The sequence below is a fragment of the Oryzias latipes genome, chromosome 9, assembly GCF_002234675.1.
Source record: "Oryzias latipes chromosome 9, ASM223467v1".
NCBI classification, from domain to species: domain Eukaryota; kingdom Metazoa; phylum Chordata; class Actinopteri; order Beloniformes; family Adrianichthyidae; genus Oryzias; species Oryzias latipes.
The window spans coordinates 15,772,622-15,793,654 of record NC_019867.2 but is presented as its reverse complement, the minus strand read 5'-3'; the positions used below and the strand labels follow the sequence as shown (position 1 = coordinate 15,793,654).

The following is a 21,033-nucleotide window of genomic DNA, read 5'->3' as shown; positions in this document are numbered from 1 at the left end:
TTCTTCCATAAAATTTTCTCCTCCAAACAGTGATGGTTCTATAGCAGTTAGGCCATGATAAGATATAATACTGAAAGAAAGTCATAGAAAAATCTTAAAAAAGAGATTTTCTTTTCAATTTTCCTGTTCACATTTTTAATCATTTTAAAGTTAGAAGTAGTTTTTACTCGGAAACCTGTAAAGATTGGTGTTTATGCAAGTGAAAAGTTTTTTCTGGAATATCCTGACTTACACAAACATGAACATACCAACACAAAATTAATTTGTGTGTTTTGTGGAGACTTGATGATTTGTGTGGGTTGACATGCTGGCATGGTAACCAGAGTAAATGTCAATTTAACCATGCCCCCCCTATCCAACCATCGTCTGTCCGTCCGTCCATCCATCCATCCATCCATCCATTTCCAGTTTCTTAATCAATTTGTTACTGGGTTGCTGGAGCCTATCACAGCTACAGTTGGGTGAAGTATACCCCGGACAGGTCGCAAACATTTCACAAGCTCATTTAAAGATTACCACTGGAAGCTGGTTTGAAATGGGAGAAATTTCCCCTTAATGTCGATGTTAATTTGAGTCAAACAAATGAGCAATAAAATCAAATTGTATTTAATTGTAGCTCAAATTTGTGTCATATTAGGTCCATGTTTCAATGATTGGCAGGTGGGTGGACCCATAGGTGGAATCAACATAACTCTGAATTTACTATCTGGTTCATTCTGTCACTCTGCAGGTTGTCAAGTTGGGCAGAGCAAACTTCAGTCATTGTGCCTGAGTAGCCTAAAATATGATGACCATAATACTTGGAGTTTACGCTGCCTTACTCCACCCACCTGCCAATAAGTAAAAAGGAAAACACCCCTTAAATTAATGGACACACTTTTTAACATGGGGGTTGATGGGAATTTGCTCACATTTGACACCTGTGATTATTTGAGGAATTGGAACCTTTGGCACTTGCTGGAATAAACTGACCTTTATCTGTCCATCATTGACCCCATAAGAAGATTTATGTTTTCTGCTTAAACTATGTCATCATAGTTTAAGTTTCTTTCATTTCAGTTTAATGATGTATACCTGCTTTTCTTATTCCCAATTACTGCTTGCTTTAATTTAAATAATTAGTTAGGAGAAAGTGCCAAGGTTATTTCTCAAGTTAGGCAAATTGGCAACACCATACTTTGATAAAAGGATATGTGAAACAATACTTAATTTTGCTTTAATGATGGTGATGGTAAAATCCTACTAATTTAAAGATAACAAATAGGAGACACATTGAGACTTCATTGCTCAATTCCACATGTGAGTTCATTTAACCCAGGCAATTGTTTGTTGGAATTTAAACAGCTCACGTTGTGTGTCTCAATGCTCCCCAGGTGGGATTTCCAGGAGGGTGCAGAACTAGAAGACGAAGAGAAAGCAATGGTAGAAGAACTTCAGAAAACGTTTCTTGTTTGCTCCTGCAGCGTGGGACCACAGGGCTCTCCTGGATCTGATGAGACGCCAGCAAAGCAGACCCAAGGGGAAACACAACCACCCGATAAAAACGCTGCCCAATAACAGTCCACACAGTTGGTATTTTTATCATGTTGTAAATGTCTTCTTTTAATGCCGTACACACTTGGAACTCTCAAGGTAGCAATGTGTGGCGGCGTGTGTGTGTGTGCTTGCACGTTTGCTGTTGTAATTTGGTTTTCACATGTAGCCGGTGCTGAAAATTTGCATATGTATCTGCCTAGCGACATTAGAGAGGGGACAAAAAAACAAAAATGTGTGAAAGCTGGTGGCTTTCTCTTTTTGCACACACCTCAGACAAACTCTCTGTGCTGTTCAACGGTGCATCAGATGTGTTTTATCTTTTTGAAACACATCTGCAGAAATCAGTTCTGGGATGCAGAGGAGCCTGGATTTGTTTGCCTGGGACAAGATGGAGCTGTGTGATCATTGTAGGCAGTTGAAGTTGTTTTTTTTTTGAGTCAGTGAGGGTAAAGATATTGATGTCAGCATACTCTCTCTTGGTTACTGAAAGAAAACATCAAACATCATATTTTGGAAGCACAGTGATATTCGTTTTGGTCACGATGTGCCTCAAAAATTTGCCTCACTGTGGAAAAATCAGTCAGTATTTTCTGCAAACTGCAGTAGCATTTATTTGTAGCTTTTCTTTTCAAATGAGTTTATACTTTTACTATATTTAAAAAATGTTAAGGATGCAATATTTCACCACTAAATAGTAAAAATTGAAACATTTTCCTATCTCAGCCTTGACATTTTATATATATGTTCTGCAAATGCAATAAATATGGAACCTAAATATCTTTGTGGACTATTGTTGCATCATGTGCTTCCCCCACTTTTTCCAAATGTGGATTTAACAAGTTTAATTATTGCTTCTTTGCTTCTTTCCTCCACATGTATGCGATTGCAGCTCACAAAAGCTGCTACACAGCGCAAATCCTTTAAGAGATAGAGGAAAGAAAAGAGAAATGTTGTTTCTGCTTAACTAGATTTTCAATGCAAATGTAGCTAGATTAAAATCACCAAACTACTTAACGAAGACAAAAGACTGCACGTTTAACAACTGAGTTCTGCTTTTGTCATTGAAAAAAAAAAGAGCTAAATAGCAACAAAGCAGCATTAGTCTTCTTACTGTATCAAATATAACAATGCAACCGTTTAACTGTGCAATTGCATAAACAAAGTATTTGGCTTCCCAAACTGTGCTTTAAAGATAACTGTTTCTTACAAAGAAAAAGCTTGATCCCTTTTACTATTCCTCTCTACCTCTTCTAGTAAGTAGTACACATCCATTCATGCTCCTAATGCATGCAGGTGATAGACTAAGAAGACAACTGTCAGTAAAGCTTAGTGATTTAAAAAGAAAGCATTTTCTATTAGAAACGTTTAGTAGCGGATCAGTCGATTAACAGTCGAAGCTTTGTAAGGGCATCATTCGCATATTTCAAACTATTTTCCAGTTTTGCTGTTGCCTCATTGGTTGGTGCAATACCTGAAGACAATGTTGCTGATAGGAAAGGGCTGTTTTGTTGCTTTCAAAGACCCTGCCATGGAAACACAGCAGGAACAAATCTACCATTCATTCTTGTTTTTATTTTATGAATTAAACATCAAGGAAAGTTTAAAGAACATTTACAACACTAAAAATAGAAGAAGAAGAAAAACAAACAGAAATTGGCAACGGTTAAAACCGTTCTTCACCTTTCTATGAGTATTTTCTGCCACGTGATTCAAGTTAGTTTGCTCCCGTTTACTAAGAAAAGCAATTCAGCTTATTTAAAAAAAAAACAAAAAAACTTTATTTGTATATCCACTGTAAATGTATTCTTAATATTTTACAATAACCTGCACTCCAAATGTTTTCAATGTGTAAGTTTTAATTTTTATAGCCTTTTAGTTATCCTTTTTGATGCACAGTTTGTCATTCTATTTATAGTTTTCAGTTGCAAATCAAACTTTACAAGTGTAAAACAACTTATACTTTTGTTTCTTTTCCAGTGATGTTGGAGATCAAATGCTGTTGTTTTCATCTCTGAATAATACATGAGAAATGTTCTTCAAATGTATACTTATTTCATAATTTTTGTATATTTATTTGTTGTTGAATAAAGAAAATAAGATTAAATACACTTGATTGTAATATTTGGAACTACTTGTACAAAGTTTACAGGACAGTTAATTGCAGTACTCATATCCAAAAACTTTTACCAGGCTGTGGAGCAGAGGTAGACCAGTCGATCTCTGATATGACGGTTACAGGTCTGGTTCTTGCTCTGCCCGGCCATGTGTTGAAGTGTCCTTGGGCAAGACACTGAACCCCACAATGCTTCTGGTGGTTATAAGTTGGCTCCAGTGTTCAGCTGCCTTCAGTGTGTAAATGTGTGTGTGGATGGGTGAATGGAACTGTTACTGTAAAGTGCTTTGGACCTCCTAAAAGAAGGTAGTAAAGCCAGTATATGCCATTTACCATATTATAAATCAACATTCTCTGCATTTGATTAATTCTGGGAATGCATAAACCAAGTAAAGAAAACTCACCAGGTTGAGACAACATGTAGGAATACCGGTAGGTGTCTTGTATGGGGACGTAAGGTGCTTTCTAGAGTTCTCCGCATACAGGTGACTTTTCCAGACTCCTGGCTAAGGCTTCCCCCTTAATTGTGAAAAATAGAACCACAGGTATCAGAAAACCACAACTAATATATTTTTTTATTTTCTAAATGTCCAAAATATCTTTTTAAATGTCTTTTTTACCAACCTTTTTTATGATTTCATGCACTAAAGCTAAATTGTTTAAAGGTCTGACTCCAATAAAGGTAATTTGTTATAACTGAATGTGTGAATGTGATTAAAGAACCCTGTCATTTTTCTGAGATTTTGTAAAAAAAAAAAGCCTTTTGAAGATCCATCTTACAAACAAACCTAAAGGAAAAGTCAATTTCAATCTTTTTTAATTTATGTAAACGCCTAGTTGTGCTTTTTTACATTTATTTTCTATATTTTTATTCTGCTCAAACAGTTCAAGATAACTTCCAGCAACAGGCTTGTCAGTGTGGGATGACATTTCCCATAACTTGGTGGATTTGATAATAACACAGACAAAACCAGCAGGAGATATAAACAACAGGATGTAGTTGAAATGTTGATCTATGAATTATTTTCTGGAAAACGGCTATTTGGAATAGATTCCTTTTCCGTGAGAAACTTTATTATTAATCTTTTGTCTTTGGTCACATCAGATGCAAAAAAAACCAAACACATTTGTAAGACTTGGGAGAATAAACCTTGGTGCAAATAAAATAATTTGGTAACATCACAAAACATGACGTATTTCCATTGGCACAAAATATATATTACCAAAGACATTAAGAGGTCGGTCAAGTGATATTATTATAATTGTTGTTTTATTTTATCATATTTTAAAATGTTGAAATTTGATAACCAGCACAATAAAGTTAAGTACCAACAAAATGGGATCTGAGAAATCTAAAGCCATTCTTTAGAATGCCTGAACTATTATTACGACATACGTCATTCTGAACCTTGTTATAATGTTACACAATTAATGACTGACCTAGATAAGCAAATAAAGATGGAACTTTGGTTACTAAGCCAATCGAGAAGGGTAAAAGCCAAAAGTTGCTACTGTTCCTTTAAATCTCTCTTCCAGTCCGTTGCCCCGGTAACCCGGAAGCTTCACGCGCTCTGTGCAGCTCTGGTCAGAGTTCTTCCTGTTTAGAAATTTTAAGGAAGCTGCAGCAACTGGACTGTCGCAAAACGCATATGGTGTGTGAGTCGATGATAAACAAAGTATGCATGTTTCTGCTGTTAAAAGCTGCTCACCTGTGTATCCTTGTTCATATTTTATTATAAATAACTTATAATAAAAACACGGTTTAACCACTAAACAACAACTGCTCCACGTAGACCAAATCACATTTTTTTACGGGAGTTATTTGAAACGAGTGTGTAATTAGGTGAATGTTGTCTGTTGTGTGAAGATCACGAGTCGTTTTGAGGTTATTGGCAACGTGAAAAAAACGTGGTGTTGTGTTTCCCTCCAAGAACCTCCACAGGGGTTTCGGGTTGACAACAGGAAACTAGTTGCCGCATTCGATTAACTAACTTTTGTTTACGTCGTCTCACCTGTGTTAACTTTTGTAAACCGGTTACGTTAGGTATGCTTACAATTATATTTGTAAAGTTGTGAAACTAAGACGGGACAATAATAAAGTGGAGCTTTTTTTTGTCTTTCGGTTAGGTTTGGACGTACTTAACTTAGCCCTCTACCGTGCGTTAGTTGTGTTTTCAGGAAACATTTATTTACAGTTTAGCTTAGCTGCTTTTCTCTCTCTCACCTTCTGGAATGTGTCCCGTGACAGGATTCTTCCTAGTCACCCGTGGGAGGGGAGGACCCATGCTCTGTCATCTTTGTGCTTCCACCATAACTCTGTGCATACTGTGGATCACCATGGCCCAGGTTTCTGGCCAGGAGGACAAAGAGAAAACCACTGCTCTCAAAGGTGAAAAATTATACAGTTTGAGTTTGTTTTTATGCCTTAAAAACAAACAAACAAAAAAAAGGTGTCATTAAAAAAAATGTTGCCTTGAATTGAGGAGCGCATCCCAGATCTATACTCTCAAACATGATCAAAGTTTTTACCTAATCTTTAAAGACCCTGATGAAAAATTATATTTTCGGTGTTCTTAACTCATCCGTGTAGCATTTTTCTCATGATAGAAGATATACACAAATAACATTTATCTTAAAACTGCATTTTTGAGTATTTCTTTATTTAAGTTCTGGTGAATCCGGAGCAGATGAAAAAGAAAAATTGTTGTAGTTGGTAAGTACAATTGTTGGGCTATGAGCTCTCTGCTCTGCTCCATTCTGATGCATTCGCTCCTGCCGCTCTGCAGAAATTATGTCCCAGAAAACGACACAGTATTTTTTTTTCATTTTGCCTAAAAAAGGCATGATCATAACAAAGACTTACGGGAAAGCTTTTAAAATCAGTCAACAGATGATTGGAGTTCGGCTGTCAGTTTGGCTGTTACTTTTATTTTTGGGAAATGTTTTACAGATTAATAGCGTTGATTGTTGGTTTTGTTACAATAGGAATCTCTTTTTTTTTTTGTTTTGTTTACAGACTTGCTGTCAAGAATTGACTTGGATGAACTAATGAAGAAGGATGAACCTCCTTTTACTTTCCCCAAAACACTGGAGGAGTTTGAATATGCTTTTGACGAAGGTAAGAACAAGCAAAGCCTCAACTATAAATATTCTGTTATTCCATGGTCAGTTTGCATGACGAGGATTTATTGGACAATAATGGACTAAAGTGTGACATTTTGTGATGAACTACAGCAGACCAGATGTGGCTGAAATCTTTAACCTTACTTTACATTAGGGCTGCACGATATGAGGAAAACTCGCGATATGCGATCGTGGTGATTAATATTGCGATAACGATATAATTTGCGGTATATAAACAAATAGCAAAACAACCAAAAATATCATTTCCATTTCACTGCAACAGTTTAAAAATTATACTCCAAATGACCCTTGTCGACGTAGGAGGCAAACGTCAAACATTAAAGGGCTCATCTGATTGATCAACAACGTAAACGGGTCCCCTTCCAATTGGTTAAATGGGTAAAGTGATTTATTTAATTTGTTCAATATTTCAAGCTGCCATGAGTTTGTTTTAGCACATTTAAGGTAACCATTTATTGCGATTTTTGACATCTTTTGCGGTATGCATATTGCACAGCTTGATGTTGCGATAACGATAAATTTGCGGTATATTGTGCAGGCCTACTTTACATTCATAGCCAGATGTTACTTAGAAATTGTTTAGTATTGCATACTGCGTTTATAAAGAATTTGATGGAAATGTGTCTAATTACTATTTAAGTGATCCTTCAAAAGAGATTTTTTCAAAAGTGACAAAAACAAAATTAACTGCTCAAAACCCTGTACAAACATCAAAAGATTTTCTAAAACTTTTAGCCTTAAAAAAGACTAATATTCATCTATTTCTGATGATGCTTCTAACAACAATACATGTAATCTATAATTTAGCAACACGCCGTATCAACATCCTCATAATGCTCTGCTTGCTAATACAAATGTGAAGTTAAAAGCCTTTTCTTTTTCTTTTTTTACACAAAAGAATGTTGATTTAAGATACAAATAGGGTGACTCTAAAACCTTCAAATCAAGTCAGAAACCTAGAGGTAATCATGGACCCTGACCTGAACTCTAACAGCCAAATCAAGTCAGTAACATTAGCAGTATTTTACCATCTAAAAAACATTGCCAAAACCCAAAACATAATGTCAAAGTCAGACCTGGAGAAACTTATTCATGCATTTGTCTCCAGTAGGTTAGATCAGTGTTTTTCAACCAGTGTGCCGCGGCACACTAGTGTGCCGTGGGAGATGGTCAAGTGTGCCGTGGAGAAATTGCCCTCATTAATCATTCACTGATCTAAAAACATTTCCCATCTCCAGGATATCAGCTCTTTGTTCATCCAAACAGGCCCTGATAAAACACTGAGTAGTTAGGAATATGAAAGATCTTAAAATTAATTTTTCTTTGTGTTTATTTAATTCTATTAAAGACATTTTGATAAGGATTACGTTACCGCGATTTACCTGCAGCTATGACAGTTTGCGGAAAAGTCCCGTCCCTTTAACTGTCTCCACCAATCATTCTTGAAGGCTTAATCACATGTCATCAGTCTGACCAATCAGAAGTGCTTAAAGTCTTCACTTCCTTGTTCTTAATTCTGCTGATAAAGTCGCTCAGTTCTAACAAAAATACCGGCTAAAGCTCTTCTTTAGCGGTGTAGCTTTCCACAGAGTCCGGTGTCAGACCGTGAAACAAGTGGACAATACAATAAATCTCAGAGACGCCAGTCTTTCTGCAAGTTTTCGGCACTTTTCACACTGCATCTCCCATGATGCATTGGCTTAAAGAGCCAGTGTCCCAGCGCACAATGAGTTGTCCTTGCGAAACGCCTTGAAACCCCAACAAACAAACAGTTTCTAAATTTTTCTAATTTAACTTTCATTTCATCTCTTAGAAAAAACAGCCGCAACTTCCTGCTTTTCCGGCCACAATTATCACAAAAATACACGTGAGATTGCGGGCGGGCGGGGGGGGGGGGCTGTCGATCAATACAGACCATGAATTTCTGTTTTTTTTTTTTTTTTGGATGCTGGTGTGCCGCGGGATTTTTGTCAAGGTTAAAGTGTGCCGTGGCTCAAAAAAGGTTGAAAAACACTGGGTTAGATTACTTTAACGGCCTGCTTACTGGCCTTCCTCAGTACCGAGGCTTCTTGCACCAAACTGCATCTCTGACATGTTAGCGCCATATGGTAAATGGTATATAATGATAAAGGCACAAAGTGCTTTACAGTCACAGTCCCAGTCACACACACGTTCACACACTGATGGCGGCTCTGCTGCCGAACACCGGCGCTCCCACCAGAGACAAGGTGAGGTTCAGTGTCTTGCCCAAGGACACTTCAACACATGGCCGGGTGGGCAAGGCGGGAATCAAACCTGTAATCGTCTGATCAAAGGGTCGACCGGCCTCCTGCGGGTGCCCAGAGTCAGGACTAAACAAGGAGAATCAGCGTTTCAATCTTATGCAGCTTAAAGCTGGAACAGTCTCCCTGAGGTTGTAAGACAGGCCTCTACTGTGTTAAGGTTCAAATCTAGACTCAAAAGATTCCTGCTCAGCTTTGTATATAACTGAAGGGTCCTTATTGACACCTCTTTTCCTTGTAATTTCTCTTTCAAGGTAAATTTTGTAATAATTAAGTATGTTTTTTATCTTTGCACTGTTATGTATTGTGATTTTAATGCATTTTCCTGATTTGTGAAGCACTTTGAATTACTTTGTGTGCGAATTGTGCTATACATATAAACTTGCTTTGCCCTGCCAAGGGTACAACCAAATGTGAGTACAATAGAACATTATAAAACTTGTTTCTCTACTGCTATAAATATAAATCTGGAGCAAATAAAACAGCGCTTTTCAACTTGGTATACTGCTGTTGAATGGGATTTAGATTCATATACTACTTTGAGGTCAGTTTCATGGTTTAAAAATGCACCATTGTCTTGCGGATAGGTGCGTCATTAAAGTCTGCATTTATAATAGTTGGTTTATGCCATAAAAGTCAAAAGCCAGGCCTTGAGGGTCAGTGACCTACATTTTTTCCAACAAACTTGCCTTTGTAGCTTCTTTTTGGCAAAACACACCTGATCCAGGAAATCAGCTGCAGATAAGGCTGGGTTTCTGTGCTGGCCGTTGAGACCTGGAGTATGACTCTCGAGCAGCAGTCCCTTTCTAAAATTCTCTAAATTTTCCGACAGGCTTTTTTACTGTGTGATATAGGGACCACCTTCATTGAACCATTTGTCCAATTTTGTACCCACTTTGTCCTTGATGGGGTTGTGTTTTGCTGTAGCCTGTAACAGATGTCTGCACTCAAAAGGAGGGTACAGCTTGCACAGCTCCAAGGCCACACGCACACATAGAGATACAACCACACACCGTCACACTCACTCACTAGAACAATTGGGGTTCTGCAACGGATCAGATATATTTTTGAAAATACCAAGAGAAAACACCAGCACGCTTATAGAGAATCCTGCTTAGAATGGTCTCAGCAGGATTCTGATAATGCAACCCATCAGAGCTCACTGCCACACCACCATGCAGACTTTATGGAGCCACAAGCAAAATATAATCAGGATTATTTACTGTTGTTTACTTTAATTGGGAAATTCCACGGTGTACATTGGGATTTAGTCTGTAAAGATGGCAAGAAATAGAACTTAATCCAGATATATGGGTGTTAAAACAATCTAAAAGTCTCTGAAGGTTTCTCTCAGCTAGCTTTAATCAAACCAGGTTGAGAGAAAAAGGCAGAGTTGAGATTTAGACTTAGTATTCTCCTGTAGTCTCTTCCCTTGTGTCTTTTATCCCTTCTGCTCTCTGTCAGTGTCTGGCTGGCTGGCTGAGTGGGAGACATGTTGTGTACTCTACGGCCCGTCAGTAACCTACCCAGCCTTGCCCTCTCCCTGACGGAGCATTTGCATAACTTCACTGTGCCTAAGAACAGAGATGTGGATTCTTAGCCAGCACCCACCAACCACTCTACCCTAACCTCAAGTCCCAGCTCAGTCTACCATTGAGGACAGATACATACTCCCCATCTCCCCTCCCTGATGTTCCTGTTTCCGTTTTCTTCCCCTTTTTTTCTGTATTTCTCTATTTCTGCCCCATATCCTCCTCAAGATGTCCAGCCCCCTACAAAAGGGACATATTCACATTACCTCCTGTCTGCATGTCTTGTCAAAAATGTCTAATGGCTGTTTTTGAAGTGGAGGATTTTCATTAAAGCCACAGAGGCCCTTGAGCAATGTCTCTTGTGCATCAGCTAATTGTCCCTCTGGCTTGAAGGCATTTCTAAAGCTGCCACGCATGCTACCCCAGCCCAAGACAAGTGGAACAAAACTGTTAATTTGACCATGTAATGATGTGAATACAGAAGAGGCTGTGTACAATACTTCTGCAGGTATCTTAATCACTGTAGATGATGGCTTCATCTCGCAAGCCCTCCGGTTTTCCATTATTGGAGATCCAAGGTTATGTACACCTAATTAAGCGGGCAAATTGAGAACAGAATGCTAATTATGACAGAAAAAGAGGAGAAAAGTTGAGAAAATTTTATTCCTTTAGGAGGATGAGTTGGGGGAGACTGGAGCTTATCACCTAAAATACACATATGTATGCCACATACATTTTTTTCCCCCTGCCCTGCACACACACCTTTCATACAGCTGGATTGTCCTGTAGCTTTTCTCATAGGGTGTAGTATGAGGCTACGTACCCTGTATAAATGCAACATTTATTTCTTTCAGCAAACTTTGTTCGAGCACTCCTTTTTACATAATAGTTTCTACCTACAGTATATTCTGCTCTACTTCTCTCTGAGATCTGTATTTTTAAACGTGTTGCAGTACCAAACCTAGATACAGAAGCACATGTTGTCTAACAACTACCCATAAAAGCGAATGCTGTTATACAGAGTGAGCAAGTGTTCTAACATTTATCACATTGATAGAGGAGTGAAATGGTGGCAATTTAGAAGGTTATGAAGGAAAAAAGGTGCTCAAGTATTCTCTTATTTCACAAAGTTATATTTATTTATATCTAAGATGGGTTTCTCCCCTCAAATTATGAAGTAATTGAGAAAGTATGAGAGCCCTCAGGCAGTTTGGGTTAAGTATGTGCACTTTTTGTGGCTTAGGTTGTGCACATTTTTGCAGTCATAAAGGTCAAAATTAAATTTAACACTGTTTAGTATTTTATTGTGTTGCAGTGTCAACTGCAGGATGGATGGCCTCATTGCTTAGGTAGTGGTTTCATAGCCACAAAAGGGTAATTCTTTGAAAAGTAGTATCTTGAGAGAGTTTTCCTCTATGATTACTTCTTAAAAGAGATAAACTCGGAATAATGTGAATCTGGGTTTCTTAAGTTGCTGCATAAACTTAGAGTTGCTTCTTTGACCATTGCAGTGTGGCCCACTTGCATTGTGATACTGGTCTCACGCTTTCCATTCTTGCTGCAGCTGTTTGATCTATGTGTTTGTGCGTGTAAACAGAACTGGAAATGATGACGCTCTGCTACAGGTCGGTGACCTGTTCAAGGTGTACTCTGCCTTCCCCCAACAGTAACCGGGATAGGCTCCGGCAGCCCCGTGACCCCAACAGGGATGCAGGGGGTTAAGAAAATGGATAGATGGATGGATGGATGGATGGATGGATGGATGGATGGATGGATGGATGGTTCGGATGATTGGCTAGTGTCCAGGCAGCATTTTCAAATAAATTATAGAGAGTGATTGCCATTGTGTCTTTCTTTTCTGTCTCCATGCCCACACTTAAATGCAGTAGACATATTGAGCTGCTTTAATAATTGGCTCGTGAAGAATTTGGTTTTGTCTGAAGAAACAAGGAGTGAGAAGAAATGTGACTGGATTCCAGTGTGAAGGGCAAAAGATGCAAAGAGGCTTTCAAGAAAACAAAGAGACTCTTTTAAGAACCAGCTGTCCATTTTTGGTTTGCAAGACTGATCAGAAGGTTGTTGAAGTTTAGTTTTAATGCTCCATTTAGTAGCGTTCAACTAAATTAAAATAAAAAGCATTAAATCATTCTAAAATGTGTTATATCCATTTGATACATATTCAAGTCCACATGAGAAAATATTTTGACATTAATGATTATTTGTAATCAACAGATGGCCAGCTCAGACACATTAAAACTGGTGAGCGCTTTGTATTCAATGCCAGAGAAGATCTTCACCGCTGGAACCAGAAGCGCTATGAAGCTCTTGGAGAGGTAACAGGCTTTTTTTTACACTTCTCTAATGATATTAAGAAGAAATCATAAAAAAAACGTTGTTTATTTACTACACATATTTGGAAAAAGAGAATAATTATTGCTCACAACATGGGTTTATTTTATATTTTAAGAACGTTAGATCCATTTTTTTCCCCCATTCATGAATGTTCTCCCAGTTTTTTTAGCAAGTCGTTTTATATAGGCATTAGTTTTGTAAAAAACAGTCTGTTTGGACTTAAGTTAATGGTGTGACCCTCAGCTTCAATGTTAGAATCCAGAAAATAAGGTAACCTCGGTATAAAAGAAGAAATAAAAACAAAAAAATTGCAGTAATTTCTTGATTAAGAATCTCCATTTTACGTAAAGTTAATCGATTTTAGTTTGATAAGGAGTTACACTTACCTGGTATCAATACTTTTGTGTTGCATTAATATGGTAAAACCAAAACAAAGCCAATTTCTCATTACGTCTATGCTGATGACAGTCAATTTCTATTAAACCTTGCTTGGATGATTGTATCTGTTGGTAACTAACTATATGTGTGAAAAAGCTAAACAAAATACTTAATATTTGCAATGAAAAAACAGTGCCACCTCCCAGGAACTGAAACTTTGCTTTTAGGCAATCAAAGTTAGTTATTCACACTATCTTTGTCAGTTCAGAGTCATCTCTAAAGCATAATCACATTTTATAGTCATGATCATGTGTGCACTCCTACAGCTTTCTGTTGCTCATAAGGGAAGAATAAACATTTCAATATTTGATTTAAAGTCTACATCGAATTTGTAATAGTTGCACTTATTAGCAAATTTGTTTTTTGTTTGTCTTTGCTGTTTGTTTTCAATAATTATATCAGTACTCATTCAAACTTAGACCTAGATTTGCTTATTTTCAGCTTATTCATTTGTGGACTTTGCACTCTAAAATTGTCACATGGCTTGAGAGGTAATTTTTGGATTTAAATGGCAGTTATAACTCCTGCCATGTCTCCCCCTGTCTAAAACAAGTGGCTCGATCCCAGGTCTCTTCTGATTGGTTTACTTTCCACAACATAATTTACTGCCTGTCTCTTTAATAGGCTTACCTTTTTAATAGGCTTACCTTTAAGAGGTTAGGTCTTCATGCACAGAAATGTAGTCATAGAAGACATAAACCCCTTTCATTTAGCAGTTTTATAGAGCCTTTAAGGTGTCTTCATTGTGTGTCGCTGTGCAGCGTGAAACAGCCTACTCTGCAAATGGCGCCATATTTCGTTCCGTCTCTGATTCAACACCAGAGGTTGCCACAAAGTTGAGTGGGAGCTGGAACAGTTTCTGATGGAACAGCGTTACATCTGTGAGGCGTTCAATGTCATATGATGTTAATGTTAGGTTTAAATGTTACAGTTACTGACCAGAATTTCTGATTGATTTCTTTTGATTGACTTGTTGGTTCTTTTGTTATCAGACACGGGTCATGTTTAAACATACCTGCCATGTTTCGACGGACGCGTTCCGTCTTTGTCAGAGTCGTCATCAGTTGGTTGTGTGTGATGTACATAAAACAGTGGATTGTCACTGAGGCGTCTGACGAAGATGGAACGCGTCCGTCCGGGATGTTTAAACTTAACCCTGGTCTGATAACAAAAGAAACAAGAAGTCAGTTAACAACTACAGACACTATGAACTTACTTTTGATGCTGTACAACTGCACAACAGCTTTTTACACTGTAAAGTGTGGTTTGAACATCAACTACCCTTTATTCATATATTTCATATATATCTCTGTATCTTTCTTTAGAGAAGAACTTATTCACAAAAATACTTTTTTTAACTTAAGCTACAAACCATAACTTCGTGGAAAAGCAACCCAGAGGTTAATTTACTTATTAATTTGCAGGTTAATAACTATAATAATAAAAACCACACTCAACCCCCAAACGGGCTGTTTCTTACTGCCAAAACTTGAGCATGCTGATAGCCATGACAGAAAAGCACAGCAGGCACACCTAAAAATATTTGATACATTATTAGACAACCTAAGCTGCCTGAATGTCCGTGTAATGTCAGATCATTACCCTACAGTACAGTGTACTTACATTGCAGTGCAATTTTCTGTACTAAATATCCTCCCAACAGAAAAGGGGGGGATAATAAAACAAGAGAATTTGAGGATGCGCGGCAAACTTGAAATATGGGCTTAAATAGTACCACCTTTGTAGTCCAATTCCAATGTTATGACAACTTGATTCAAAGCACAAGAAAACATTGACAGTTCTGTTCTACAGAGCATTATTACTGAATTTAGTCATTTTAAATGTAGCTTTTTTCTTATAATATAATATATATATATATATTGTTTTTGCTAAAGTTTTCCATCAAACAGCACTTTTCAGACATATACAATCCTAAAGTACATCACTAATTCATTTCCACAAGTCCAGCATAACATCCAACACTTTCTCTTTTTGTATCCCCCACTATGTTGTGTCTAATTCTTATGTACATTCCTCGGCGTTCAAAGCATTTTGATAAGCTCGTTTGTGGTATTACCTCTTTTAAAAATTATTGTTATTTTCAATGTGGTGAAGAGCAACTCCTTTGAGAGTCAGCTTTTTGTAAAGGTTTTTCCACATTCCTTCTTTTTTTGTCTGCGTACACGTGCATTTTCAGTTAGCATCTCAAAAGAAGAGAAGCACGCAATGCAAGCCCCAAATAAAAACACAAGCATTTAAACTATGCAAACTGCAGATTTTTGATAGAGCCACACTTCTGGAATGAGCAAATAATTATCAAACATGTCTGCAAATTTTACTTGTTCTGCATTTGAATGACGGGGGGTTTATTTTTAAGGATGTCAGTTCCTGTCAACATGTCTTTGTATAATGAAGACTAATGTTGGTTGAGTTATTTTGTGAGAAAATAACAGTTGAAGGGAGAGAAGCATCATCTACATTAATCTGTCTGCTTTAGTTAAACCAAAGATTATTTAGAAAAAAAAATGGATACACATTACAGACAGTCAAATGCTTGGTTCTTTAAAAATGTGCCCTGTTATGTATAGACGGGATTTCTGGATTTTATGTCTCTGTTTCTAAAAGTAAGCCGTTGCTGCTTGGTCATCCTCGGAATGTGTGTGTGTTAAAAGATCTGACGATAGATTCCTGCCTGAGATTTTTGACGTTTGTCTGGCTAATCCTTTCACACATTGTTGCTCTTTATTCCTTGATGCCGAGTAGAGTGCAAATGAAGAAGTATCGACTACTCATGTAGGTCTTATATGCCCTAACACCACACCGTAATGTTGTCTTTCAACCTGCCAGCTGAGACTGTCGGAGGAAGGAACTACTTTCATGCCCAGCGTACAGAACTGCACAAGGCCATGTGGTCGCTCCTGTAGTATGGTCGGAACAACATCATCACTTCTGTCTAATATTCAATCAGATTTGTTTCTGTACTGCTTTTAGATAGTTCTCAGCATCATTTCCAATCCCTCTCTTTTTTTTAAAACTAATTTTAAACTGGTTGTTGTGTGATACATGCTGCATATGTGTGTTTCTGTTTGTGTGTGTACACCTGTTCTGTGTCTGTATATGCTTGTGAAGGGGTCCGGAGGTAGCGCCTGTATTGTCAGACACATCACAGCACCAGATGTCCAATTTGCACTTCAGCCTTGTCTGAATGGAGGGATAGATAGAAAGAGGAAGAAGAAGATGTTGGTGTGATGGCCTCCAAGTAAAAGTAGAGAGATGGGAACAAAATTTGGGTGTTTTTCTATTTTTTAAATCTGATTAAAAGAATTCTAAGCGCTTAGTGATTTGTGCACAGATTTAAAAATGATAGTTTTTTTAATGAAAAACTACAAATATTGTTTTTTTTTGGGAACAATTTCTCAGATCTTCTCAGATGTAGATGTAAAGTCACCATGTGCCCAAGTCAACAAATGCAATTTAAACTAAATGAATGTGGTTTAAACTAAGGTCACTCTTAAGAAAGTGTACTGTATCATACAGTGACTGTGATGCACAAGTAAAACTGTAAAGGTGGTAGGCCTGCACAATATATCGCTAATTTATCGTTATCGCGATATCTGTGCAATACTAATATCGCAAAAGATGGCAAGAATTGCAATAAATGGTTGCCTTAATTGTGCTAAAACAATCTTATGGCTGCTTGAAGTACTTAACGCATCAAATAAATCTATTTATGCATTTGACCAATCGGATGAACGACTTCATGTTGTTGACCAACCGGATGGAGCCCTTTTGTGTTAGATGTTTGCCTCCTATGTAGATGCGGGTTAACTCTTATTTAAATTAAGCAGTTGCAGTTAAATGGAAATTATGTTTTTGGTTGTTTTGCTATCTGTTCATGTATAGCGTTATCGCAATATTAATTACTAATATCGCATATCACATGTTTTCTTTATATCGTGCAGCCCTAAAAGGTGGCAACATGTTATACGCATTTTTATAGCTTTATTGTAGGTCTTTATATACTTTAAATCAATTAACCTTCTTTTTTGAGAGCAATCTCTTTTTTTTTTCTGTGTTAATTTTTCCATCCATCTACCCTGGTTCAATTAAAATCACTAGATATATGGACACTGCTTTTCATAACCAAACAAATTTTACTTCACTTTAGAAATTTGTCAAATATCTCGATACTAAATTTAACTTTGTTGGATTGGATATTGAATTAAATTCAGTATTTTGTCATTGACATCCAGCCATGACTTAATTAACCTAAGTTATTTTCAGAGACTTCCCAATTTTGAGAGTTTAGTCATTTGTATTTTTTCAAAATTTTAATTGAGTTTAATTATTTTAATACTTTTTTTTTTTTTGCTAGTACTAAAATGTATGCAAGCTTTTACTTTGCTCAAATGTCTTCATTGGCTTAGATCGCTATCATGAATGCATTACAGCTGCATCACCATACATGCTTCAGTGCAGCGTTGGTCAGAGCAGCGGGGTCACCTCAGCCTGTGTAGGTGTCAGCTGGAATCTAATTCCTGTGATTCAGTGATGAATTTCTCTGATAGAAGACAAGCACAGGGCCTGGCCCAGATGGAGCTCCATTAAGCTGTTAATAAATGAGGATTCTTCTCTGCTCTGTCTGCATCTGTCGAATAGAAGGCAGTCACAAAATTGAAAACACACACCACATACACACAGTTGGAATATTATAATGAGGTAAACCTAGCCAGATGGCTGAATTACAAAGCTTTCCCTCTATGTTTTTACATACTTTGCTGTCGCTGTTGTAAATGATTTCTTTACAGGCCTTTCACTGTTTTTCCAAATATTGACATTTTTGTCTTTTGGTGGCTATGTGACCAAGGTTAAAGGTTTTGAAGGTATTTGTGTTCAGCATTAAATTTTTACTTTGGTAATATTTGTTATTGTCAGTACTTGAGTTAAAAATACTGTGAGGTCTTTTGTGAGTGAAACATGTCTTCCTCTTGTTCTATAGAGTAATGCTTTAAATAAGAACTTTTAACACTTCTGTCTAATTAGGTCATATTTACTTGTTTTTGCTGTCTTTAAAGTATGCATGGATTTGATCCAGGAACTTCGGCTTCCTCCCACAGTCCAAAAACATCCTCGGAATCTCTAAATTGTGCTTAGGAGTGTATGTGAGCGTCTGTGGCCCTGCAACACATTGGCGGCATGTTCAGGCTGTACCCTGCCTTTGCCCAACAGTAGCTGGGTTGACTCCAGAAACTCTGTGACCCTGACAGGAATTCTGGAAGTTCTGAAGAGCGATGAATAGATGTATGGAAGAATGAATAGGTTACACTTTTGTTATTTCCCTTTTCCTAATATTTGAAATAACAGGTGTTTCTAGCTTCATTATGACATCTCCACTTGTTTAGATAAGTGTTATATGCAATGACTAAGACAGACTAAAATATTAATTTTGTTGTACATACCCAATGGTTGGAATGATTCAGTGGGGATCCTGCTGCAACCTTATTTCACATTTAGACATCTGCATGAATGGCACTTTCTACAAGAAAAACTGCTCTAAAATGTATGAATGTATTTATCTTCATATATAAAGAATATATAACTCGGGGTAATGGCGTACATTTCCTAAAGTCTTACCTATTAAAACAACTTTGGGAAATACATCTTTACTTTTGTTTTGGAGGGCAGGTTGAATTCAATTTAAACTATATTCTTAATCAGTAGATCCATGCTTATGTGTCAGTTTTGGTTTACCTGAAACTAACTTGAATAGTTGTAGACAGACTTATTCATATGCTCCATTATGTGTTTTAATGAACAAGGATTATTTAGCATAAAATGGGCTCAATTTATTAGTAAACACTGCAAAGGAAATGCTTTATAACCTATGACCAAATTAAACCACTTTTTGAGTCATTTTGTTGTTAATACGCTGCTACCAAACATGCTCAAAATTCTAATAGCTAAATTAATAAAATATATTGTGTAGCAAATGAACTCCCAAGCTAAAACACTACAGTAGTTATACCAATTCACATTTAGGTTGTTGGAAATGCCTAATCACGCAGGCTTGTGGCAAAAGCTCAATGGAATTAACCATGTAAATGTGGTTAAAAAAATGTAAGTCTAAATCAACCAGCAAGATTAGTAGCTATGGTTACTTGCATAACTTTGATGAATTTAAGGTGGTCAGACTCTTTCTGGAAATACCTGTCTACTGTGAGTTTCACACATTAACTTCCCAAGAAATTACACAAATTAGTTGTTTTTCTATTCTTTTTTTTAAACATTTTTAGGTGAATATTTTTGCAAAATATTTGGTTCATATCAAAGTTCAGACAAAAATGGCCTGGTTTGAGAGCTAAAATAACCAGCCGTCACAACCAAAGTAGGCAAAACTTACTTTTGTGATTTGGTTTTGTAGCTAGAGCCTGCCAACGTTTATCAAATTCTGTAAAAGACAGAATAACAAATACATTTCCAGAAGTATAAGCTCACCCATTCAAATGAGGATATTTTTTGTTATTCCAATATTTGAATTTCAATCACTTTAATGGTGTATAAAAGCACAGACAGATGTATTAATCTACCAACCATTTTAACAAAAGTGACATTGGTCAATGCCTTTGCATATTAGACTCATTGACTGGCTACCATCATCTACATACTGTCCATCTAGTTGCTGCACTACCAGTGCAGATAGGTGAAAAATGTCCATTGATAACAACAACTACAATGTCAAAGAAATCGTAATAAAAATATAGTTATCAATATAAATCAGCCATTGGCAATAGTGTTATATATAATTGGTATCAGCCATTGAGACATACATACTTTTTGACCTCAGTGAGGACCAGATCTGCCATAAATCAGTGAATTTTTGGAATATATTTGTATTACTAACCCTTGTACTATCTTAGATGACCCCACCCTTACTTTGACATGTTCTCCTTACCATGACAAAGGTGGATAAAGGTGGAAAGATTTCATGTAATCCATGGACACCAGTGAAGATCACAAATCATTGAAGAAAAAAGGTTCAGAGCACTGTCTAGTGGGTCTAGATGACCCCACTCCTAATGTTAAAGTGCCTAGGATAGCACAAGGGTTAAAAAGTACCATTAGAAAATATCGACTTTTTATTTTGTTAGATCACCATATGCATACATATTATAAAACAAATGAATACAAAAAAAACTATTATCCACAAAAACTATATGGAAGAAATTACCGTATTTTCCGGACTATAAGTCGCACCGGAGTATAAGTCGCACCAGCCCAAAAATGCATTATAAAGTAGAAAAAAACACAGATAAGTCGCACTGGACTATAAGTCGCATTTTAACTTTCACAACCTTATATGACACAATCATAGCAGACTGTTTATCTAATAATTTCACAGTAATTTTTTCTCAAACTTATTTATTTGGTGGACCACCTATCATCTTTTGGCCATTGATCATCGTCTCCATTTCTAAATTTCCTAATTCCACTGAGAGCAAAGTTAGGAGAAAATGTTTTTTACTTTGTGAGTTGTATTGTAAATGAATTGGCTAAGGGTTGGGACAAGAGTCTAAAAGAAAATGCAGGAAGACATCTATTTAAAGGATAGATACATGATACTACTACTGGCACCCAT

General features: G+C 36.9%; 2 protein-coding genes across 9 annotated transcripts in view; both read left to right on the top strand.

The window, feature by feature from the left end:
* kiaa0825 (KIAA0825 ortholog) overlaps positions 1 to 3,636 on the top strand; it is a 121,423-nt gene extending 117,787 nt beyond the window's left edge. For all 6 annotated transcript variants that reach the window (XM_020706008.2, XM_020706007.2, XM_020706006.2 and 3 more), the window contains one exon: positions 1,374 to 3,636. In XM_020706008.2, the coding sequence (XP_020561667.1) occupies positions 1,374 to 1,493 (120 nt within the window). In that variant the 3' untranslated portion in view covers positions 1,494 to 3,636. The remainder of the gene's footprint in view (positions 1 to 1,373) is intronic.
* A 1,540-nt stretch (positions 3,637 to 5,176) lies between these two features.
* fam172a (family with sequence similarity 172 member A) overlaps positions 5,177 to 21,033 on the top strand; it is a 143,737-nt gene continuing 127,880 nt past the window's right edge. Inside the window, exons 1-4 of one of the 3 annotated variants that reach the window (XM_004072645.3) lie at positions 5,177 to 5,301; positions 5,898 to 6,038; positions 6,666 to 6,767; positions 12,840 to 12,940. In XM_004072645.3, the coding sequence (XP_004072693.1) occupies positions 5,933 to 6,038; positions 6,666 to 6,767; positions 12,840 to 12,940 (309 nt within the window). In that variant the 5' untranslated portion in view covers positions 5,177 to 5,301; positions 5,898 to 5,932. Of the gene's footprint in view, positions 5,326 to 5,611; positions 5,694 to 5,897; positions 6,039 to 6,665; positions 6,768 to 12,839; positions 12,941 to 21,033 lie in introns of those variants that run through there. The other 2 variants (XM_011479289.3, XM_011479290.3) reach the window with 2 other exon arrangements.